The sequence below is a fragment of the Protopterus annectens genome, chromosome 8.part0 (genome assembly GCF_019279795.1).
Source record: "Protopterus annectens isolate FY-2018-M chromosome 8.part0, PAN1.0, whole genome shotgun sequence".
Lineage (NCBI taxonomy): Eukaryota > Metazoa > Chordata > Ceratodontiformes > Protopteridae > Protopterus > Protopterus annectens.
In genome coordinates, this window is record NC_056741.1 from 1518130862 (window position 1) to 1518158000 (window position 27139).

The 27139-nt window shown below is 35.0% G+C and overlaps 1 protein-coding gene across 1 annotated transcript in view; it reads right to left on the bottom strand.

Moving 5' to 3' along the window:
* The window catches only part of KIRREL3 (kirre like nephrin family adhesion molecule 3), a 2095651-nt gene that overhangs the window by 484254 nt on the left and 1584258 nt on the right, over positions 1–27139 (bottom strand). Inside the window, exon 7 of the mRNA XM_044081102.1 lies at positions 21871–22019. Within this exon, the coding sequence (XP_043937037.1) occupies positions 21871–22019 (149 nt within the window). The remainder of the gene's footprint in view (positions 1–21870; positions 22020–27139) is intronic.

Consider the following 27139-nt stretch of genomic DNA (forward strand, 5'->3'; position numbering starts at 1 on the left):
GCACACCCGCACATGCAAGGAAGTACAGGTGTGCTACCTGAAGGGGTGGAGTACATTGTTGGATGCACTATGACAACAGATCCCGTCTGAAGGCTGAGGAATTTGGTGTGGTATTGTACTGTAGTAAGTGGACAAAATGTACTGAATACCAAACCTGGGGTAGTAGATGAGCATGAGCAAGCTAGTAGGGCATTAGGATAAGACAGTCCTCAACAGCAGTCTGATGCTGTACTAGGCTCCTTGATCTCCTTATTGCCCTGGACATGGGTCAGGATTAGACTCGATCAGGTTGAGGCAGGCCTAATAGACCCAGTGGATGAGGGGGTGGTCCTGAGAACAGATAATAGTCATCTGTGGGACTCTAAAAAGCCTAAAAATGATGAAAGAAAGGCATCACTTCCAAAGGAGTTAGATTATGAGCAAACAAATGGCTGAGGTTTAACTCTCAGACAGCTCTCAACCTATAGTTGCTTCCTTCACAATCTTACAAATGTTCTCAATGCACAGAGCATAAAAAAGTTCAAATATGTTGTAACACCCCACGACTGGCCCAGTAATCAAGGAGCCTCAATACTCACCACTAGCACCAGTGGGAGACATACACTGGGAGGATGACAAGCACACACACACAGTATTTCCAGATGCAGCTCTCTGCATCAAGTGAAATTTCCCTTAAGAGTACACAGAGACCACAGTCAGTCGGGGAATGGTTTCTACCTCTTTCTCCAGATCCCCAATAAGGCTCCCCACTGGCACAGCTATAGAGTTGAGATCTCAGTTGAGTGGCCAAGCCAAGACCTCCAGCACTCTCTCTGTCCAATCAGTGCTTTGTTTCCCTGCCCAAGTAGCTGACACACACACTCTTTGAAGTTTGATTTATACACACACACACACCTTGGAAAAGCTGGCATAGGTTTGCTAGCTATGCCATCTTTTGCCCAGACTATAGGGTAGTTATCACTGCCACCAGCCACCTATTTATCAGCTACTTTAAGGCCCTTACGAAAGGGTGCCATATCTTACTGTGTAATGTTACTGTCAATACAAATGGCAGTCTGACCAAAAGCAAGAATATTAGGAGTGTCACCAAATAAATATGCAAGTATTGTCAGAACCCAAATATCTATGGACAAATCAGCCACAATGAAAGGTTTAAATTTATTTGATAATAAATAATAAAAGAACAAGACAATACTAAATACTTATTTATAGTAATATCAGAGTTTAAAATCACAGGAAATATTTAAAACAAGATTGCAGGACACTAAATAAAGAAAAACATCTAAATTAAGCTTTGCTATATTCTTGACTATATCTAAAAGAATTATACTGCACTGTGCCCTAGACTTACTGACTTAATTAGAGCAGCAAGGCAGATGTGGTGAATAGATGCACTAGCTGATGTTGTCAGGTCAAAGACAGAATACAGATTGCAGTCTCTCACACAGGGACTTATTAAATTAATATCTCAAATATTACTGTTGGGATAGCTTGCAGAATGACATGATTTTTGCCATCTGACTCTATCCCCGGTATACCCACCACTGCTGAAAGTTAGCAGCATTTAGCATCCACCTGTGAAAATACATACACATGGGCTTTTCCTCAGATCTATGCAGATCCTGGAAGTTATAAAATAATATAACACTTCCAAGGCAATACAGAAAACTTATCTGGTACAGACACTATGTCTGTTGCTGCACTGAAACTGAAAGATTACATCTTTTTATGGCTCGGCCATAAAGTCATTTAAATTCAGTTATTTTTCTGTTATTTTTCTGAAGTTAACATCTTCTATTCCAGTTTCCCCTGTTAAAATATTTATATTTAAACAACTACAAAAGTGTATGTACATTTATGTTCTTTTTCAGTAGGGTACACTGTGGTTACATGTTTAAGCTCAATACTTTATAATCCCTTTTCAACACCCACTTCTGTACCAGCAGTTTGATATACACATAACATATAGTTCTAATACAGTTGTAACACAAGCATCTTACACAAATCATTTTCATATTCACCAGTGAAGTATAATTATTTACAAAATTCCAGATAGCTGTGCTGGCAGGATCTCCCTTTGTCACACTTCTATATAAATCCTGTTGATATTCACAAATGTCATATAATTATTTACAAAATGAATTTTTGTTAGCACTGAGGAAGGGTATATGTTACCTGAAAGCTTTGCACATTAAAAACATTTCCTGATACGTTGGAGTGACTGTTTTTGCTTTTGGTTGACTTATTTTACTAGTCACACCTTTACTCTGACCTTAGTTTTGTTTTTGATTATTTAAGCATCCCCCTTTGTAACATATGTTATCTGTGTTATCGATTCCAAGCATAGTTTCAGCAAATGTCATGGGTCAACTTTTCTAGCCAAATTTAAGAAGGACAGATACTTTTTATGGACCTTAGCACATTACTTAACTTAAGACAATCACTTAATTCTACCTATAATTTGATCTCTGTAACTTTTGCTGTAAAGTATAGATCTCAATTATGCAGATCTTCACAGAATTTCCATTTTTTACCTCATATTTTTGGTCGGTTCCTCATGAAATCTGTGGTTTTCTTTAAATCATTGAGGACTGAAGTCATTAAATAATGACAGACATTTGAGGTTCAGATATCAGATTCTTCAGAAATGCATGTTAATGCAAAATTTGTTATTCTAACAAGTTTTGAAGTTTATTAGAGCGGTACCTAAAACCTGTACCTGGTTTTGGACATTTGTGCCTTCATTATTTTTAGCTTTGTCCATAAGAGGTTAAGTAGCATGCTGAAAAGTTAATTATTTGTTTACTCTTTGTTAAACAATAAGTTAACCATTCTAAAACAGACCCATTCAAACATGACTGAAGTTATGTGTAAAAAGATAAACATCTTCAAGTATAACTGCTTGATAAATAATACATTACACAGTAAATAAACAGGTTATATATGTGCACATAAACAGAAGATCACATGACTGAGCAGCATTTGCAAGAACATACAAAGCAAAATAAAATAAAATAAAATATATAAATACAGCAATGCCATTCCACGTGTATACATAAACAGACTGCATAGGCACAACAAATGCATTCCAGTCGTATTCATAAGCAAAATTTGACACTACCATTCCAAATAATACATAATTACACATACACAATTCTAACTACATGTATAAATAAAATTCATAAATACAGCAACACCATTCCAAGTGTATGTATAAATAAAATACATAAACACACCGACATTATTCAAAGTGCATGTGCAAATAAAATACAAAAATATGGCAATACCATTCCAAGTGTATGTATAAATAAACACAGCCAACAATATTTCAGCTGTATCTTTAAATAAAATGTACAAATGCTTTAATACCATTCTGAGTCTGTGTGCAAATAAAATGCATAAATACACCAACACCATTCCAAGTGTATGTGCAAATAAAACACATAAATACAGCAGCACCATTAAAACTGAATACATAAATAGAATACACAAGTATAACAAGATAATGAAAACTGGATGTATAAATCAAATATATGAATACAAACAAGGCTATTCCAATTACATGCCTAAATAAAATACAAAGATACAGCAACACTATTCCAACTGGAAGCATACATAAAATGCATAATTACAAAAATACCATTACAAGCATATGTTAAATATATAAATTTAGGAACACTGTTTCAGGTGGATATGTAAATAAAATACACAGGGTGAGCTTTCAAAAGAGTTGCAAGTGATGTACTTCAATGTAAGGCCTATTTATAAACAGGGTTACTATAGGAAGCAAATCCAAAACACCTGCTCTCAGCCTGCTGTCACTGGAAGTGGTCACTAACACTGAGAACAAAGTCTTTTGGAATCAGGGCCCGACACATCAACATAGTTTCAATTATGTGTGCAAATAAAATACATAAATGCAGCAGCAACAACATACCACATAAAAGTGTAAAAAAATACAATCCACTACAAGTAATGCAGTTGTAAAAGTGTACCAATCCTATCACAGTTTCACAACGGTTAGTGCTGGAGGCAAGTGTTTGCTTATTATGAAGGCATTGAAAGTGTGCAGTTGTCATGATTTTTATAGAATATTATGCTGTAGGTTTAAAATTCTCTACTGCCTTTATATTTTATTTTCTTTTTGACTATTTTTATTCATCCACAACTTTTTGCTAAACAAATATAAACATAAATAATACATTATCATTGTTTTCATTTCCTACCCTTCTAAATTTGTCTTATTTTTCAACCTGACTACTGAAAATGAACTTAACAAATGCTTGTTTTATGAGGTGTGTCCCTGCTAGGTTTGCCTTCTGCCAGTTCACCTGTCCTTCTCTCAGGTATTGAATCAATACTCTAATTTCATACCTATGAAAGCCAACCTGCCTTGCCTTACTAATGTATGCTGACCCTAACCTTAACCCTTCCCCTTATCCTAACCCTGCAACATACCTTAGAAAAAATAGTTTTCTATAGCAGTACCGCTACACAAGGCAATCTCAAACATATATCACATGCATCAAAACATGCACACTACCCTAAATCTATCACCTTACTTAGCACCTACTCTAGCCCCAACCCTCAAACACCTGCACATACACTCTCACCTCCCAAATCCAAAACTTCCAGCATATTTCAATATTTCCAAAATGCAAACTTACCTTACTTGCATGTAATCAATCTTCCTACTTCCAGTATCTTCAGCAGTTGTCTAACAGAACACTCAACCACATTTCAAAGTCATTCATTCTGTTAATGAAATTCAAATTTTATTTATATATCTATATCTTTATCTATTTCCATATCTATGTTTATATCTGTATCTATATCTGTATCATATCTATATCCATAGCTATATCTGTATCTATATATCCATATCCATATCTATATCTGTATATAATATCGACAGATATTTCTCCTAGCAACCCCTGTGGGGTATGTAGAGTTGTTACGCATGGAAGTTGTGGGAACATGCTCACAATTCCACATACACAAATATCCTAAACTGAGGACTCCATACCCTTCTTCTTATAAAAAGGGAGGAACAGATACAGAAAAAGAACAGGTAGGGGTCTGAGATACCTCAGAAAAGTAGCAGTCTGACAGAGTCAGCTTGAGGCTATTGTGGTGTCATGCAACATGTTTGGAAAAGTTCTAAAGCAAGAAGTATTGAGTCATGACCTTTTAAGATAAAGGGACGTCAAGTGAAAAGGTGACAATATCTGGATGCATGAAATTCAGGACCATAGTGTGGACTTTGTTATCAATACCTGCTTGTTTGAAGAAACTGAACTCTGTAAGTCACATTTTGTTTTGTGGTTGCTAAACAGAAATAACAAGTAATCTCCATGGTATCCCAGAAGTCTCAAAACAACCCACTAAAGTGTAGTGGGTCCAAAAACAGGAGTTTGTGTACTTAATAAAGGATTTTCGACTGGAAACAGACAGCTTGCCTTGCTTGGATTACTTTCGAATACTTAGTAATGCTGTGCAATTATATATTTTCTATTATTATTTTTTGTTTTGTTTTGACTTAAGATGAGTTTAAGTTCACTACTTATACTACTATTGTCTGATCTGATTAATATACAGTGATTAACTAGAAATATGTTGTGTCTTTCGGCTTTTCCCGGTTAGTGGTCACCACAGCGGAACTCCGGTCCGCTAATGATTGGCAGTAGATTTTTATGTGCCGAGTTGCCAGCCCTGACGCACAACCTTCAATGAAGGTACGCCAATTCACGCATGTCTCCACACAGAAGATGCTCTAACTGAGAATCGAACAGGACAACGTCTTACTGTGAGGCGACAACGCTACCGCAGCACCACCACCGCAGTTGATTAACTAGAAATATATGGACTGAAAATGTTCCACACAGAGAAATTTCTTACACTGTTTTGTAAACTGAAATAACCTTACATTAAATGGAAACCTGGAATGCTGAACCTTTGTACTACTTCCCTAAAATATTGAATATTTGTCTTGTTCCTTATAAATAAATCTGCTTGATTTTATCCTAAAGAAATGTATTCACATGCAACTTCTCAACTATCTACTAGATAACCAGCTTCTGTTCAATTAAGCAAGGCTTCTGTCCTCATCACACCAGAACCAGTGCTTTGTTAAATTTTATTAATACTGTCACCACCTACAGAAATGTCAGGAGCCTAGTCTCCACCATTTTCCTAATCTTATGAAAAGCTTTTGATACTGTCTCACAAAAGAAACTCTTACATAAACTCTCTTCAGTAAGGCTCTCCAAATCTTCACTGCATTGGTTCCCTAGATACCTTTCAAATGAAGCACAAGTTTGTGAATTGAAACAATGATTTTGCCATCTTTTTGCTAAGTATTGAAGTCTCACAAGGATCTATACTAGACTCTATACTTTTCAACATATTCAACAATGACCTTTTCACTGCTACAAAAAAATGCTACCCACTTTCAATACACTGATGATTCAACCCTCATATGCTTTGCCAAATCCTGCTCTAAGCTCCAAGGCCTTACACAGCAACACTTAGTAAATGAAACATGGCAAAATAATTCACAGCTACTTCTAAACCCTAAAATAAATAAATAAATAAATAAAACTAAATTACTATTCCTCACCCAAAACACATCTCTGCCAGAGCAATACTATTCACTATCATGTCTTCCAACAACATCATGATAGAACATATAAACTACACAAAATTAATAGGTGTCATTGTTGATGACCAATTGATATTTAACTGCCATCTATCACATGTTGTTAAAAAAATCATCAAAAACTAAATACATTATACAAAATAAAAACCTACCTTACTTACATAGCCAATAGACATATAGTCTCTACTTTCTTAATGCCATCTCTCCTCTAACTTTCAAGTCTCACAACTATCTAAACATGAGCAATGCTATAATAAAAATGCAGTAAACTATGGTAATGTGGCAGACCACTACCTAGCACTAAGAGAATGAAACTGTTTATAACTACCACATGACCTAGCTCTTTATCAGATAACTACAATACAGAGAATTCTCTATAAGCCAGAAAGTAGCCCAGCACTTAACAGTTCAATACAATACTCCACCAATAGAATGTTATGCTCTAGAGAAAAAAAAACTAATTGTTATAACCAAATCATCTAATACTACAAGTGACTCACTTTATTCAAATACTGTAGCTAAAGTATGGAACCACATCCCTTTACCATTGAAATCCATTCGGAATGCTAACTCATTTAAAACACAACTAAACATAACCTGGTAAATCAATGGATCTGCTCCACTACATCTCCATGATAAATGCCACTGTTATTTTCTGCTTGGTATATTGTCAAACAATTTCTCTTTATCCAGAATCCTATACCCTGCAACCTTGGTAAAGTGAAATAACATTTTACTAGTTTTACTAGTATCTCCTAGTTATAAACCCAGTAATGTTGTTAATTGTCTTTCGGCTTTTCGCCGTTAATGGGTCGCCACAGAGGCGGTCAGCTAATGATTGGCAGTTGTCTTTTATGGTGTCGAGTTGCCAACCCGATGCCCAACCTTCAATGAAGGCATGCCCATTCAACACATATCTTTCGAATGCCCACTCAACCACTGGGAGGACATGCAGACTCCACACAGAAGGCACTCCCAACCCAAGCCAAGAATCGAACGGGAGAACCTCTTGCTGTTAGGCAACAATGCTACTGCTGCACCACCGCGGAAGTCTAGCTATAAACCCAGTAAACAAAACCAAAATAAATAAAAGAAAGGAAAATAAATAAATCTTCAGCCTTGGTATTTTTGATGGACATTTTTAGTTCCTTGATGATCTTTTTGATGAAATCTTCTATGTGAAATGATCTGTTATGGGATTTTATTTTTTTTTTTACTTTTGTTATAGTGTTTATTTATAGTGAAGGACCACTAGTTGGTTTAATATTTGCTTCTAGATGGGGCTGCTAGAGCTATACACTTTTTAATGTGGGAGTAGGGTTCAGAAGGAAAATTAACAGTTGAAGCTTGATGGGGTGTAGCGACATTACAAGTATGCTTAAAGTCCTTCAATTAAGAATCATTTATTGTTGCAGTGTTAGTTGCATTAACAGAGAAGGTTACTTACTTGTGGTCCAATTTAAGCAGAGATTGAGATATTAAAGGTTTGGTATAATTGGGGGTAATGTTGGTAAGGACCATGTCCCCAATGTTATGGTCCCTAGTGGACTGTCTAACTATTATTGTTTACCACGTGTAGATCAATATCTAAATGTACGTGGGCACATGTTGAGTTAAAGTCCCTTGTAGGAAATTGAAGAATTTTGCCACATCTTTTGTTCTAATAACTCTAAAATTACCAAAAAGTGATGTTTAATGCTATCACACAACCTTCACTGAAAACATGTTAAATGCCACAACTATGGGAAATAATTTATTAAACCATAAGGCAAATAGTATAAACTGTAACAGAAGGATCCATCACTATGAAAAATGGTTGTTTCTTTATGCTTTCTACCCCATGCCTGACAATCACTGAGCCCCTCCTAATTAGAATAGAGCTCTTTTATTCCCTAGTACTGGTTAGACCAAGCATGGGGTTAAGAGTTGCCCAGAGTGGCTGCCATTTAGGCAACCATGAAGGTAGGTTGTGCTCTTGATGGTATCTCAGCAATGAAGGCATATACTATAGGCTTTACTGCTCCCCTGTACAGGGGAGCATGTGCCCCATATCACTGTCAAGCCTTGGGCTAGAATGCATACTCTCACATAGCTGTAATGATGAGTACTACACAGACAGCTTGGTAGCTGAATGCTCACTCCTTGGCTGCCACTTGTATCATCCTCACTGAGTGTTGTGGGACTGTACATCCCCAGACCACCCACCCATCCAGGATAGTCATACTTATCCTCTCAATGCCAATGACAAAAGCTGGTCAAACCACTGAATGAACTCAGGTGCATGGCATATAGTCAAGGCCCTACCCCTCTAAACTAGCAGAGATGGTCACAAATGGTTCTGATTGTGTGAGCATGATTATAGCATGAAACTGAATACTGCGGAAATTATGTCAGCTGACATTTCTCTTTAACATCCTGGAGTAGGAGAGGCATAGTTCTGGACTCATTCTGTTTTGCCATGCCTATTGAATGGTTGTTTGAAACAATAGCTAATGCAACCATTTAAAATATCAATAATCTTTTATTGTTAGTTACAGTAAGCAGTATCAGACAAGTGAATTAACTTTAGTATACTGCAAAGTAGTGTTGGCTTTCAGATCTCTCCCCCTCCAATCTCCTGACCCTATGTTACTGTTTCCTAAGGAAGTGATATTTAATATGTTAATATAACATATGATATTTTTGTAAATAAAGCTTCAAAAATGTAATCATTTGCCATCATGTCTTATTTGACTTGCCATATCCATCCAAATCCAATAATTTCCTTGTATTATTGCTCTTTGCCTATATCATAAGTGTTTTTTTACATGTATTTCTAAAAACATGCTTTAATCTGTGGAGCTTTTCTCCCCGGGCCTCCACTGAAAATGGACAATGATCCAGTTGGACTAGCCCGGTCAACAAATGTAAAATAAAATAAAATAAAAATAAATAAATAAAATTCATTAGTTGTTAATCATTTACCATTCTGTACTGCAAAAAATTAAATAAAAATAATAATAGTAATAATAATATAGCTGTGTATGAAAGTTACTTGCGTTCAGATGTTGACATTTGATCTTTGAGGTGCATAGCTTAAAACAAGTCCTTAGACTATTCATTTTTCCAAAGAAAAGAAAAGAAATTCTAGAAGCATCATCCAGATGTCCTCTAGCTGCATATCGGAAAACTGGAAGTTATCAAACCAAAAGTTTGATTCTTTACTCTGTTTGACTGGAATAGCTTGGAAGTCTGAAAAAGTGCAGTCTGCCACATTTCTCTATGTACTAAAATAAGAAGAACCGAAGATATTCGGTAATTTTACATTTTAAGAACAGGATAAAAGATAAAACAACAGCAACGCACAGGACTTTCAGAAACTATCGTGAACTTGGAAAACATCGTCAGTTCATTCATTGCTGAGTGCAACAAATTTTGTTGTTCACTTTGAACTCACTAGTACAAATGGAGCTTGAAAGAACTCTTTGAGGATGTCACCTGATGACACACCACTCATTGCTACCGTCGTACTGTACACTCATTGAGTACGACACACAATGAATAGCAGCATAATGCCATAATTGCATGGGGCATGCATGTGGTGAGACACAAAATGCACAAAAAAGTACACTTGCAACTTAGAATACAGCATGTGCACATGAGAAGTAAGGAGGGTGATTCTGTTCATAAAATATGCAAAAAGTGTAAGAAAGCGTGTGGCCAATATGCAGCAAACAGATCACTGCCTCAAAATATATTTCCTAACAACTATAGGTAGTGTAACTCTCCTGCATGAACACATTGTTTGTTATGTAGTCCATGGAGAGCACAGTGAGTGCACAACGCAGCAGCAGTGATGTATGTTTTGTGCTGCCTGACGTCTCCTTTTGTGAGCTGCTTCCAGCAATGTTAGAAGGGTTGACTCATACTTGGCTAAATAACAGTTTCATTTTATTTATTATTTATAAGAAATGAAGGATCAATGCAAACTACAGAGTCAGATGCTACTGATCTTAAAAGGAGTGTTCCCAAACACTGTAAATTTGTTGAGTTGCATGACTCATTGATTAAAGGCGGAAGAGAAATGATCAAACAAGAAGTTAAGAAATGTAGAGCTGACCTTATTATAAACTGCGTATGCGTGCAGAGTGAGTGAAATTACAAGTAAACAGTCAAATGAAATAACTGTAGAAAATGGAAATACGGCAAAGTGTGAGCCAAGTAATAAAATATAAATAAAGTCTAAAGTAAACATGTATAATAACTATAGAGGTTTTGAAAAATAGAGCCACAAGGCGCACAGGAAGTGTGGCACTGTTGAAATTCAAACCTTTTTTACCATTTGTAGCCATAAGCATGATAGGGAGGAGTGTCTAACATGTAATCAACTTGTAGAAGTTGTTGCAGAAATAAATTATTCTGTGTATAAAATAATAGTGCTACAAATAATTTGCATGATGATGAACAAAAATGATAAAATAAAACATTTGTTGGTGCTCATAAAGTAGGAAAAGCTGATATAAAAATCATAAAGCAATGAGGTAGTGCATCAACAATAAAGACTGGCAAAAGAGATTCTGAGTTAATGCACAAAGTGCTGAGTTTACAGTAATGACTGCTGCATGGTATACCATTTTGTCAGACAATAATTTTAAAGATTTGAGGCTAAAAGGAATTAAAATAAATTGCATTTTATTGAATTAAGCTAGGGAACAAACGTACTGATGTTAATATAAAAAAGACAATTAAGGTACTCTTTCAAAAAAAAGAGAGAAAATTTGGGTTGTCTGCTACTACTCAGTAGCTATTTCCTGAGGTATATCAATCTCAGAGTTGGTTTATATAGGCTAGGAGCTAGCCCGCCCCACACACACAATTTGGGGTGTGCAAGAGGCTTTTCCAAAAAAAAAAAGTTTGAAAGGAAAAGACTGATGTCTGATGTTTGCTCTCCCATAATTCCTGTCTTTTTTAGTGTCACAGTCGTGGAACCATTGCAAATGCTGTTTAGAACCATATCAAAGATAAATTGCATGACTATGCTTATTTATTTATTGACAGGTTTGGGTAGTTTGTTAGGAGAATATCAAATTCAAATAAGTTCAGGTGCAATGTTACTATTATATTTTGCAGTGGAAGTACCAGCAGCTATCAGGAGTAAATCTGACCTGGAATTAAAGTGAATGGAATTCATGGATGTCATTAAGAAATAGAATATATAAAATATGAATAAATAGTTTAGTTATTGTTGTAAATCTGAACAAGTGTCATAGCTGAAATTCACCTACAAGATCTGATTAACATGATTACCTAAATACTTGAAGTACTGTCAACTATGCAAAATGCTAAGTTCATGTAAGTGTTTGATAAAAGCAAGGATTCTGACAAAGCTGGACAAAAAAAAAATCCAGTGTTCATTTAATTTGCATTCAAGAAACTAAACTGAGACTTCAATATGGTATCTGATCAGTTCCAGAAGTATTTCAAAGAATAGTTTTTACATGCAACTGGAGGCATAGAAAGTATAATGAATACAACAGATTACCTGTCATTATGGTTACACATATACAAAGAAAATGACAAGAAATAGATACAAAAGTTGAACAGACTGATGCAATAGAATTTTAAATAAGAACAATTATAAAAAATCATGAAATAAATGTGACATATTTAAACACCTGAGAAACTGAGACAATATTTAAAGGAAGTCAGAGTAGCAGTGCAAATACCAAAAACCAAGCACAGACATATATTAATGAGATTTCTGTTACTGATGCAGTAACTTTCAAAGTGGTATGTAATATAGTCAATATACATATGTCTCCCAAATGCTGTACCAAGATGTAGTTTGGGAATGGGCTGTGAAGAGAGAAGGAAACTAGCAGCAGAACACTTACACTGAAGTGCCATAATGCAAATCAGCTAGTTATGTAACAGGTGGATTCAAAACATAATGGTATAAGAGCAGTGATATTATAAGAAAAATAATTCAACTGCCTATGGGTTATTTTAGAAAAGGGGAAGCAGGACAGTTTAACCCCAATATAGTTGGATACACTTTCATATTAAAATTCACATTTATGGTCTATGAGAATATTAATGGACAGCTTGACCTCAGATGATTTGACCCTGGACAGTTCGACCCCAATTAAATTTAATAAAAGTATTTTACTACTTAATATTTTAATCAGGAATTTTATATAGGAATTTAATATACTATTTAACATTTTAATATGTAAATGTATTTTATTCTGTCTATAACAGGTTATTTTCTGGGCAATTATGTATGTCATATGTTTTCGCTATTCTTGCTGAGTGTAATAATCTATTATAAAGCCTTTTTACAGATTTAGATATGGAATGTGTTAATGCAGGGAACAAAACATCTTGTACCTATGGAAAATCTATGTGCAAATCAAGACAAAACTGCTAGTAATAGTCTACAGAGATGGCAAATTCCATTATTATATTTAAGGTAAAGAAGTTAAAGTAAAAACAGACCATTATAACTTCTTCTTCCAAACAGCCCAGTGTTTCTTGATCTGTATAATGTTTTCTCATGAACCTGTTTTACTAATGAACACATTTGAAGCTTTTGACAGTTTTTCTTGTGAGAGTATGATTCATTCCTCTAACTTCTCTCAATATTTTTGAATATCTTCTATCCAGAAATTCTGGGCTTCGTGCGGTATATTAACAATACATAATTTCTTTTTTATCCTTGGTAGTAAACTGAATCATCTTTGTGGCTCTTTCTAGACCTGTCAGTTTTTGTGTTTTTTGTGGACTACTATTCCTTCACCAACAGTGGGGCCATCTTCCCCCTGATCCTGGCCTAACCCCATTGTTGGAATGTTTCCATCTCTTGAGGATTCTACACTGTCATTTTTTTTCCATTCCTGGCACCAGTGCACCTACCAGAATTGGGCACTTTTTTATCCTGGGGCTTGTGCAGCCAGATGTCTTTTTTTAACCTATTTCTGTCCATGATGTATGCTATATAAAATATAGTCTATATATTAGTGTCATTTTGGTGAGATTTTGTAAAAACATGGTCCACCTCATGAAGGTACTCACCAAAAACTGATGATGAATTCAGTTTCAGCAATACTACTCTCCTTTGCTTGTTGATTTTATCATATTCTATCCGGACAAATAACATATGTGACCTTTTGATGTCAAATAAATTTGTTCCCACCAGTTCCGTGGATGACAAGCTACTGTGTAAGGTAACATCTCTTCTAATAGATTGTTGTTATGACATGAACCGACATATCTTAGTTCTGACTCCCTTTCTCTGTCTCTACTAAAATTCATAGCAAACAGATTATGCCTTTCCATCTTTCCTTCCAGGTCTTCATGCCAAGATCAGACTCATTTATTGTCTCAAGAATATTTTCTCTTCACTAGTAACATTGAACATTAAGAATTGGACATTACTAATTTCCTCCATAAAAGAAAAGTAAGCTTGTATTTCCTTTTTTCTCGTGACTTTTGCTTTTGCTGGTTCTGCATTTTCACTTCTGTCAGTGCATACACTTCCCTGTCAGTGTGAATAAACGTATGAAATCCTTAAACTTTTTCTTTTATCTTTACAAATGATATATTCCCTAGAGAATCTTTACTGCGTATAAAAACTTTTGATACAGCCGTAATAAATGTTTAAACATATGTGCTGTACTGAATTCCTTACCTGGTCAGTATGTCATTTTCAGGGCATACTTCAACAGATAGAGTGACACCCATTGTAATCACAGAAGTACCTCATACATAGGCATTCTGAACATTCTTTGCAAGTTATAATGGTCTGTTTTTACTTTAACTTCTTTACCTTAAATATATTAATGGAAATCTAAACAATAAAACATGGAGATTTTTGAAAGGTATAAAAAAGAAACATGGACATGGGAAAAAAAAAGAGAGCTGACATGATGTAATATTTATGCAAAGGAGAAATCCAAACTAATCAATACAGAAAAGCAGGTTCAAAGATATTTGATAGAAACACTGGCAAAGGCTCCCAGATATGGAAAATTTCACAAAACAAAAAATAAGATTGCAAAGTAGAACAGAAGATTAGTACTGTAAAAGTTAACCAGATAGAAGCTGGAGTTATTAATTAACTGTGAAGTGAAGATTTTAGTGTAGACAGTCTAACAAATGTTATGTCACAGCATGACTAAGCAATGAGTCCTCAAAGTAAGGATAAACAGGTGGAGTAGGAGACTTCTGAAGAAGAAATATGGACATGGGGAAAAAAGAAAGCTAATATGGTGCAATATTTATGCAAAGGAGAAAGTAAAACTAATCAATACAAAAAAAGCAGCACCAAATATGTTTGAAGAAAAATACACGCAAAGGCATCGGGATATAAAAATGTTACAGTACAAAAAATTAAGAAAACAAAGGGGGAAAGTAGAAAAGGGTATTAGTACTGGAGAGGTTAAAGAACTATGAACTGAAGATATGGATTACCTGTGAAGTGAAGGATTTAATGTAGAAAATCCAATTCAGGTTATGTCACAGCATGATGGAACAATGCATCCCTAAATTAAGGGAAAACAGATGAATAGGAAGCATCTGATCACTTGCCACATGGGTAATGCCCTGGAGCCTTCAGTAGGAAACCAGGACAAAAGTACAGTTGGAGGTGCACAGTAAGGGATGGAGAAGAAAACAGTGGCAACTCTGATGCAGTCAATGTTGTGGCGTGATAAGCCAGTGAATTCCTATACAAAAGAGCAACAGATGACCCAGACTGCAGCTGAAGAGAATATGTCACAAGAAAATGTTCTGGAACTTTCTGTAGAATGCCCACAAGAAATGGAGAATCAAGAATATGCCCTTAGCTTAGAAGAAAAAGATCTAAGGGAAGAGTTGCTTGATTTAGTAGAGATGGCTAGACATATTGAGGTTGATGAAAGAAACAGATTACAGAAAGTCTACAAGACCCAAAATGTTAGAAGTCTGATAAAACAAATTAACACAGTGATCAGGACTGTTAACAGAAATTCATGTTATATAACATAAGTAAACAGGATAATATTACTATGTAGCAAAATTAATAAGAGATAACCTCTTACCACAAAAATACGGGGCAGTAAGGGAAAAAAAGAGACAAACTCAAATGTCATCATGAAAGTATTGAAAGGGCAAAAATTATAAACAAGTAAGACAAGATGTGTCACTGTTAGTATGAAAGATGGAAGAGAAAAACAAAATTACATGATAAAAGCAATGTTCAGTATTAGGTGAAGTAATGCACAAAAAACCAAAGACAAGCAAAGAATAATCCACGACCTTGAAGAAAGGAACCGGAACTCTGCTAAAGTCCACAAGGCTGTATTTTTATTTCTGAAGTATTCCAAAAGTCACAGATAAAATCACACTGAAGTATTCCAAAAGTCACAGATAAAATCACACAAGCGCTTTCGCTCAGGCAATCCTGAGCTTTATCAAGTGAAAACAAATTGCAGTGTGCAGTAACCTCCTTTAAATAGCCTGGCAATTATACAATTAATTAATTAGTAAATCTAGTACTAAGGTGTGGTGCTTTAGAGTTGGGTGTTAAAAAAAGTTAGTCATTATATCAACTCAAAAAATGAAATGTTTGCAATAACATATGCACTTAAATAAAATGACTAACCATAAAAACATTTTAAAATGCCAGTTTCCTAGGTTTCAGAACATAAAGTCTGAAGTCTGATTGGGGTTATAGATTGTTAAAGAATATGCTTAAAGATGTGTTTGGATTGTCAGTGAATTGTTAAAAATTTTTTTTTTTTTCATTATTACTTTACACTGATAAAAACATGCAATAAAATATGCGTGAGATATTTTTAATGCCCATCCATATAACATTTCATATAGAATTTGATTTATTAGTCTGAATCCTATAACCGTGGATGTTCAATAATTTAATGTGCTGTGTGGGGATGCTGTGGTATGAAGGGGGTTAAGTGTGAGAGTTATAACCTAGCCCTCCTAAGCTTGAGGACCGGTTTAATGCTGATCATCCCATTCAGACCTGGTGGCTTCCCTGCGTTCAGTCTCAACTGCCATAATAGTTCACGGTAGCCCAAGGTGGATTCCCAGTCACCACCTCTTGCATCTGGCTCAACCTGTTCCAGAACTAGAAACTGGATTTTGGGTTCTGGGCAGGAGAGTGAGTGTTTGTAGAAGGCGTTGGTTTCCTTCTTCCTGGTCATGTCATAAAGATGCTCGTAGATACGTTTTCTTAATTCCCTCTCAGTTTTGCCCACATAGAAACTTTGACAGTTGGTGCACATCCCCAAGTATACGACCCCTCTAGAGGCACAGGTGTAAAATCCAGTGGGGTGTATCTTGTAGTTCCTAGACGGGAGGTATGGTGGATGGAGGTAAACAGGATAATATTACTATGTAGCAAAATTAATAAGAGATAACCTCTTACCACAAAAATACGGGGCAGTAAGGGAAAAAAAGAGACAAACTCAAATGTCATCATGAAAGTATTGAAAAGGCAAAAATTATAAACAAGTAAGACAAGAAGTGTCACTGTTAGTATGAAAGATGGAAGAGAAAAACAAAATTACATGATAAAAGCAATGTTCAGTATTAGAACAGACCAGCAGCTATTGTACACTACTGCAAATAATAAACTAAAGATATCAGTACAGGGAGACAAACCTAGAAGATATGCAGATAAATATAATGGAGGAGTACAAAATATTGATGAAGACCCTGTGGAACATAACAAAGATGCTGAATGGACAGAAGAAGTGGAAGAAACAGTAAGAAGATCAAATGTACAGGATATGAAATGAGGTGATGTAATGGCCAAAGGAATTGAAACAAAATTAAGGAAAGCTCCTAAATGCAAAACCCCAGGCCCAGATACACACCTAACTTCTGGCTACAAGTATTAACATCATTACATGAAGATTTAGCCCTGAGTAAGAACAACAATAAGAGTAAGAACAAGTTATAGGCGTACCCAGAACAAAGTGAAGAGTGAACCGGGGAGCCATACTAAAAACTATAGAACAATAACATGCATTCTGACAGTGTATAAACTATACACTGGAACTGATACTGACAGAGCTTATAGCCATTGTCAAGAAAACTCAGTTATGGCAATAGAGCTAAAGGATAACAAAAGAAAGACATATGGAACAAAAGATCGTTTATCATGATGTAGAACTGTAACAAGGGGAAGAATCTATGCATGGTATGGATAGATTACAAAAAGCATTCAACGGCATCCCACATTCATGGATAAAGGAGTGCTTACAAGTGTATAAGATACACCATACATTGATCAATTACATTACAGTGACCATGAAACAGTGTGGCAAACCACTTTGCAGCTAGGCCATGATAAAGGGCAAATTATTGTCCCAAGAATAAAAATGCAGAGGGGGGATATTCCAAGGTGAGTTTTCATTACCACTGCTCTTTTGTCTTGCCCTTAACCCATTAAGATGTCTATTTAACTTATTTATTTAATTTAAGTCTTGCTTGCAATTTGGCTTCTGAACAGCAACAAAGTGTAAAGACTTTTCACCTTCATTTTGTGAATGGTTTAAAACTGTATAGTTCATCAGATGAGAAGCTGAAAGCACAAGTGGAAGTAGTGAAAACTTTCTCAGATGATATAAGAATGTCACTTGGTCTTGATAAATGTGCAAAAGCGACCTTTAAAGCCGGATAGCTGCAGCACCAAGAAAAATATCAGTCTGGCCCAAGAATGTGATGTAAAGGAACTTGAGCAGGAGCAAGTATATAAACATCTTGGAATTGATGAAGGACCAATAATAAAACATGAAGAAATGTGAGCAAAACTCTGTAAAGAATATTTTAGAAGACTAAAATTTGTACTGAAAGTAGCCTTGATATCTAGGAATACATTCAAACTATAAACCAATTTGCTTTTCCTGCTCTAACTTACAGCTTTGGGTATTCAGTTGGATAGGTAAGCAAGAAAAATGCTTCAGGCTTATCAAATGATATATTAAAATCAGTGTATACTAAGATTATATATTCCTCATTCTGAAGGAGGTATGGGCCCCCTCGAAACTGATTATATGCATAGATCTGCAATAGTAGAAGTGAATACATATCTGCTGACCTCATCAGATCCAAACACAGTAAAAGTTCTGAAACATGAAGAGGACAAAGCTACGATGACTTCCTGGCTTAGTTTAGCAGAAGCATATCTGTGACAAGCAGGAATGTAAATCAAACCAGAAGTAGACAAAAATCAGGCAGTAACTGAATGTGCCAAAAACAAAAGAAAGTATATAAGGTGAAGGATCAGATGAGAAAGCCATAAATATGGAAAAGGCATAAAAATAGTTGCAAGTACAGAAAACTCCTGGAACAACCTCATGTCGATCAGGATCTAACAGAGGAATGGTTAAGGAGAGGTGAATTTAAACCAAAAGATGAACGGTTAATATTAGTGTGGTCCAGTGTAGTGGACTATGTACACATTGGTTTATAAAGTCCATTGAACATGTGGGAGAAATGGACAAATGTACATTTTGTAAAACAGAATTGGAAACAGTTGCATATCTTGTTGCTGGGTGTGCTATACTAATGGCAGAAGGACTGTATATTGAGAAGCATAATAATGTGGCACGATGTTTTCACTGCAAATTGTGCAAACATCATTATATTGAAGCAGCTGAGGAGCACTGGAAACATGAGCCACAAAGCATTATAGAGAATGATGAACTTTATATCACATGGGATAACCCATTGCCAACAGTTCAAAAAATAGATGCAAGAAAACCAGATGCAGTAGTCCATGAGAAGAACAGAAAAGTAGTACTGATCAGTGAAACTGCTAAACCTATGATTATAGCCCCTTGCATAAAAGAGACAGAGAGAGAGAGAGAGAGAGAGAGAGAGAGAGAGAGAAACTAATAAAATACCAGGATTTGCAGGAAGAAACAAGAGCAGTGTGAAAGAAGGATACCCAGACAGTTCCAATAGTAGTATGAGGAATGATTCTCATAAAAAAAGAATTTACAGTCCGATTTAGATACATTACATACATTACAGTACATGTAACTCCATATGAATTGCAGAAAGAATAATTTCTGGGCACATCTCGGATACTGTGAAGAATACTTTCGGCTAACATCAAAGACTGAAACAATACTAATTTCAAAAACTTTAATCATGCTTTGACTTAGGAATAGGGTTCATTCCATTCATGGTATTAGAAATCCAAAATACTAGGAGAAATTAAACATATCAATCTGTGTGAACTATTAATCAAAGTATCCTGAAGAGAACACATTAACATGTATGACTAGCAGAAGTGAGATACACACATTGAAGCCTATCTTCTAAAGATTAGGTGTACCTGATATTCTCATATCATAGTGGTCCAAAATTCAATAGTATGGAATGCAAGAGATATGAAGCAGTCTGAAGCTGTAGTTATTGGTCAACCAGTCAGTCCAAGCTCTTTATGGTTCTAGAAGATGACGACCAATTGTGAAGTAAAGAAGAGACCAGAAACACTCTTTATGACAAGACTGTCTAATCTAGAGAGTCTGCTATAGGCTGAGAAAACACCAAAATGCAAAAATGTGCAAGATCATTAAGAAAAAAGCAGCCTTAATTGGATAACAAACATCTGGTTTCCTTTTGGTATATTATCCACCCTCTCACACTTCTCATGTTTCCTGGTATAATATTCCCCACAGCCACTTTATGGAGCTAATGGTTTCTCCCTTACCTCAAGATTTATCTTTTCTAGAAGGGGATGCAAACCAGTTTTTTTTCTTCACTCACTCCTGTCTACAACAATGATCTCATTCCTCACTATTTCACATTCTGCTATTCATTTATAGTACATTTGTTTTGGATGCTATTATGGAGAAAGCCTCTCTCTGACCAATACCCTTTTCTTGATGTACATTTTAAACATGGATAGCTGTGGCTTACAGCCATGCAACAGAATCCTTATGGATGAGTGGACTGTTAAAACATAAGCTGTCATTAATTTATTTTTGCAGTAGGACCCTGAATTTATTAAAATCTTGTCCTTTTATTTACTATCCTGTTTCATGCTAGAGATCATACTCACATGTTTGAACTTAAAAAACTTTTAAATGTGAATAAGCAATTCACTATACATTATCCTATATTCATCATGTTATGCATGATGAAACACTGCTTGTAACAACTGAAGAAATACTGATTTATAAATTTGGCCAACAGTGTCTGGTAAAATAATTTTCTGTGTATTTTCTCCAATAAAACCATAAATCAACAAATATGCTGAGGACAAGACCTGTAAAATAAACTATTTGAGCATGTTCATCTAAAAGAGAAAGAACTGATTTTGCAAATTAGGTTAAATGCTAATATAGCACCAGGGTTGAATGAAAGCATCTGAGTACGTAATGTTTTGAACTTGAGGGCAGCTATGTTTTAACTATACATCACAAAACTTCTGTGGTCCAAATAGCATTGTTATCTTTTTTGCATTCATAATAAGTTTATTGTTTAGCATGTTTTAGAATTAGTGTCATATAATTATTTTGTATCACATGGTTTGATATCACATGACTTGGATTTTAATATTTACAGAATGAATTTTGTAGAGACCATTTATTTCTGAAAATATCCTTTTTCTTTTGGATGAAATCCCTCAAATTATTTTAAAGGTCTTGATGATGGTTTATGGTTTCATAAGTTTGGAATTTGCCAACTTCACAGTATCCAGTGCTTTTTTTATCATCTTCCTATAATGATAGCAAAGGTTTTAGAATCCTACAGAAAAATAGAAGTACAATTAATGTTGACCAAAATATATTATCATTCTAAATTATGAAAAAGGCAAACCAAAATTAATGTTCGATATATTGCCCAGCAAGAGTTATTAGCTTTGTTAAGTGAACAGCTATGTTTCAGTTGTACTCATTCTGAAATGAATCCCTGTAATTACAGCGGAGATCTTGTTTATGAGCATAGTCTTGGTGATGGAGTTCTTCTCTGCTTTCTCTGTGCTATTAGTGCAAACTGAAGCAGCATGATCTTCTCTAACTAAACTCATCATTTTACTAGTCTCATTTGTGGCATTTTTACTTCTAGATACTACTTACCATGGTAATGCCAGATAACAGGCATACCAGTATGTGATACACACGTAAGGTAAAAAGACAAAGGTACAGAAATTATTGAAATGAAAATTATTCTCAAATGAATGAACAGTGATAGTACAGTGATGTACTTACAGTAGACATCAACAGTTCTGCTGACGTTGGTACTGCCCAGTGGGTTGGTCACTTCACATGACACAGGCTCTGTAAAAAAGGAATGATCCACTATGGTTTCATATGTATCTCCAGTCACTTCCTTGATAATCTGGCCTGCTTTGGCCCACCTAAATGCAAAAAAATAAATAAATAAAAAAAATAAATAAAATCACTCACCACTTGTGAGTTTCGTTACATACAACACATTAAGTCATGGTGCTAAATGAAACTTTTAACATTGCTTATCACATAACATGCATTATTTGTTTATGGCACTAACTCAGCTGATACCAGTGCTGTATTATCAGTGCTTTCCGTACAGACGTCTTGTTGCAAGCTTTGTGGGTACTAACCCTGGGAAGTGAATGTGGCATGTTTTGAGACAGACGCCAATAAATCCTTGTCTTGTGCTGTTAATCTATATAGAGCTAAAGTCCTTTCAAAGTGCTGTGGAAAGGAGCCTCAATTACACTATAGAAGACATACTTCCTGAATGTTGTCTACATATGTAGAGTACATCTCATGTGCTGGCATAGGACATACACATTTGGTGCACACATATATTGACTATATCACATCAGTGGTGTGTATGTACACTATAGTACGTCAGTGTCATATATTTTCAGCAGAGTAATTCTACTGGCTTACTGTTGTCAATAAATGTTACATTTCAGCAAAAAGTAACCATCAGGTTACATATGAAGGGCACTGATATCAATCCACCCAGTACTAAAACTTCAGTGCACTGCATGAATACCCCCAGAACTGGAGGGCATCAGTTTGTGCGCCAGGATGAATAACAAGTGATCTGAATAACAAATTAACTCAGATGAAAACTAATAGCTAAAAAATGAGAATAGTCAAGAGAGTCTCCATCCACAGCAGTGTCCTTGGGGTTCTTTATTTATTTATGCATTTAAGACATTTTACACGTGAAGACATATATTATGTCCAACCTTAATAATTATCTTCTCTTTATTCAACCATGTAGTATTTACTGCTATGGTGTTATAAACCAGATGCCTCAAAATTCAAAATCATTAAAGCTGACATCTTTTTATCATGAAAACAGCAGCTGAGAGGTTCTTCATAGAACTAAAATATGCTGCACTGCAAGACATCAAAGTATCTTCAGCAGATGAACCTTCTTTTCATAACCAAATCACTATGTATTACAGAAAACCATATTATTCTAATAAGGAGGTGTATTCAGAATTGCAGGCTTAGAATCAAAGTTATCAGATTATTTTTTTTTCTTTTTCATACTTAAAATCTAAAAACTACAACTGTGAAATTATAGGAGCAGTCCATAACAAATGAGAATAAAGAATTCTATTTCCACCCTGTAGGTGTTTTTTGACATCATTCATAAATGTGATTTGATACCAAAGACAAGGACTCTGCAAATGTATTATCAGAATTATTATGGCCAACACTTTTCCTTTAAAATGGTGTATTTCTTTTGCATAAGAATAATGTTACACTGCAGAAGGACAGCTGGAAATCTGATTCAAAATATTAAGCAAATTATAATACCGAACAGTCTCTCCTGGAGACATGGTGAGACCTGACATTGGAGCACATAATAAATAAAAACTGCATAAGATGATGCCCATAGAAAAAAAAATCATTTTTTGTAGCTGACTACCTAATATGGGCTAATATTAACTAGAGACAAGAAAAACTGGTTGTGTTGCTTCTGTTTCCTACAACAAGCACTGTAGCTATTTTCATTTCTGAAGGCAAAGGAATATTTACTATCTTCCTGACATATTATCCAAACATGGCTTTGATAATAAGAGCAATGTATAGGGCAAATGCAAGAAAATTGCAGAAGTGCTAATACCTACGGCAAGGTCATGAAATGCAAATTGACTACAGACCTACCTCCCTAGATATACGTTTACATAGAAGGTGACTTTATGCAGAGTTCTCTAGAGGTTTATTGATGTGTTTTAAGAGTAATAATAAATAAATAAAATAAAATAACTCTACCACTGTGTGATGACAGTAACCTAGGAAGAAAGTGAAATGGTATTTCTCCATGGTTGTGTGGGAAATGTTACTTCTTTTCTTTTACCCTTTTAATTATTCATTGTTAGATATTGTTTGCTGATCCTTTCCTTTGTTATTACAAGCACACCACAGTGTCCGGAGAAGGCAGCAGAACTGATTTAAATCACACATTTCAGTCTCCCAGTGAATTAGAATACAACTGCATGAGGCAAGAAGTAGCACATAATAATTACTATTTGCCTGGGCAGAGTTTACTAACAGCTTTTACTAGCTGCGTATGTTCAAGGGACTAGTCCATTGATGGCACTTGTCAAACAGGTAACCAGGAAATGACTTTTTACAATGATATTTTAAAGAAATAGTGACCTACACCAAGCATTTTTATTTTAATTATTTCATTTGCTTTGCTAACCAGGAGTGCCCATTTGAGCAAAGTCCATTTCTATAGAATAGCTGGGAAAAACAATCTCATCAAATATATGGCTAAAAAATGTTTTGAATATATTAAAGGCATAAATATGCTTTATATACATGGCTTACATTACATCATATCAATAATTGATTACCTAATAAAAAGATCAAATGATAAAAGCATGAAAAATAATCAATGTTTTATATGGGGGGCAAGTCCCCCTGCATCCCACATACTCCTTGCTAATTACATATAAAAATCTGAGATCATGCAACAGAGCGGGGAGTGCAGATTCCTAGTCACTACTATATCATGATGCTGTACATACATCTGCTGGCAGCTGGCAAAGCAAAGAAAAAAAGACCATTTGCTCTTTTAAATGTTCAGTATTTTGAATTGCAGCCCGATAATTATATGTAAGCCAAAGAAGGTATACTGTGTATTACTTACGGTATGAATTATCAAAGTAAAATATGTATATACATCTTTAAAAGAGATATGCCTTTAGCTTTAATCAGAGTCCCGTGAGAATACCATGGAGCATTCTTTCTTGTATAGAATTCCATTTTCTTTCTTTTTGCATGGCAGCTAGTCTGAGAACTGGAAACTGTGAATCCCAGAGTTTTGATATATTTTGTCAGTCGGATGAATATCCAGGAAGCCTGAAAAAAGTAAATGCCACTGAATTTCTGAATGTTCCAGGAAAGGAAGCCTTGAGAATTTGTAATATGATTAGATTTTAAGATGCAAAGAGAAAATATTACAGAAATGAATCAGATGCTTCAGATTTACTATGAGCCAAAAAAAAAAAAAAAAACATATCTAGAGTTTGTACTTCAGGAATGCACAGAGTCCAAAAGGAAGTATTGACTCTTATGTCACTAAGACTAGAGCTGAAGACAATTTGGCAAGTTAGAGGATTAATTACCAAGTTACAAAACTGTGGGGAGCATTCATAGTTTGCAAATGAGAGACAATTTGCTGTGAGAAGCAGATTAACATTAAATAAAAGAGCTGATGTTTGTAGAACAGTGACATTGCTTCATCTTGAGTTACCCTAAGAATCAGAATTCTCTAAATTTACATGCACACAAAATACTGAAGAAGAAATCAGCATTATATAAATGCAATGAAATGACACAGAATTTCAGTCAAGAAGACCATTAAGAAATCTGAATTGAGACTCTCAAAAGTAACAAATAAAGTATACTATTCAAAGCAGATACATCTAAACAGTGTAATGTAATTTATGTTTCAACTTCTGAAATACTGAATCTGAAAGACAGTAGATTTGTCTATAAACTGCTTACTTATTCAGGGCATCATGTATACTGTAGCCATTATATCAAAAAGTGCTTACATCTTAATACAAAAAATATAAAGATTTGTTTTCAGATATCTGCAGTGACATTTATATTGGGTTATTTTGCATGTAAGGAACTTTAACATATAGGTACATTTTGAGTTGGCATAGCTGGCACAGAGTGATGATTTGTTTCATGAATAAGAACATTATTTTCTGGTCTACACTATTTGCTAGATGTTAATCAGAATCACAGAGACCCCACAATGCTAATAACAGACTGCAGCACAAAGCTCCATTAGTTCTGATCCATACATTGAAAAAGAAATTGAACACAGTGGAGTATAAGGGAGTGATTATGAACTAGGCAGAGTTTAGCAACTGATTGAATAGTCAGATTACAGTTGTGAAACAAGATAAAAGTTTATAAGCAAAAACCCTTATAATCTTAATGAATTTAATTCTTCTATAAAAAATACAAATGTATCACATTTCCATTTGATATTTTGTCAGCATCAGAAGTCTTTCTTTGATTTGTTGTGAAGATGGATTGAGAATGTTGTTAATTATTATTTATATATAATTATGAGGTTTTAGCAAAGAGGAGCATGGAAAAGGCTGATTCAGTTATACATTAAAATAAGACAATATGACATCAAGCTGGATAAAAATGATTATAAAATCAAAGTTACAGAAGTGACATAAATGGATCATGTTTAAACTATGAAGGTCTTGAAACCAGTTTAAGTGTATGGAGGGTGACATGAAGCTTTGGAAGCTGGCTGGCTGTTATATCCTTGGTAGGATATAACCCATATAGCTTAAGCTACTGCAGCAGTTATGATTTGAACATCAACTGTTATGGTAAGTTCAGCTTACACAACTCATCTTTCTCTGTTCTTCAGTAACTTGATTTTAGCTTTCTGAAATAATGAATGCTAAACATCTCAAAATAAAATATATCTGAAAGAAAAAAAGAAAATCATTTACTTTATTTCATTTAAATGACCTGCAATAAAGTAAATCGTCAACTGCTGTCATCTTTTTCCTCCACCTCGAGTTACCTCCCTCACAGTGACTCCTCAGTCTAGCACACACACCATTTTTTCCCCTCTCATGTTTAAGACTCTTTTCTCACTGGTAAGAAATTGTTCATGTTTAGAAGGTAATTGTGATATGAATAAATAGAAAAATACAGTTACTTTGGGTTTCTTGCTTTTGAAAATATTGATGAATATTTCAACTTATGTCAGTAGGTTGCAGGCTTTTATTACTGTAAGAGTAGCAATGAACAGTCCCCTGAAGGGTAATTGCAAAATAATTTTGCAGTTACATTCCAGAAAGGATTAAAACATTTTCACCATTCCTACCCAATACACATGCAGTAGCCAAATTGGTTATTCCCCAAATTGACCATGTGTTGTGTGCACTGTATCCTATGATGGGCAGGCATCCAATACAGAATAAACAAGGATAAGAACCTTCTTCACTGTGATACTTCCTTGGATTAAGCAAGT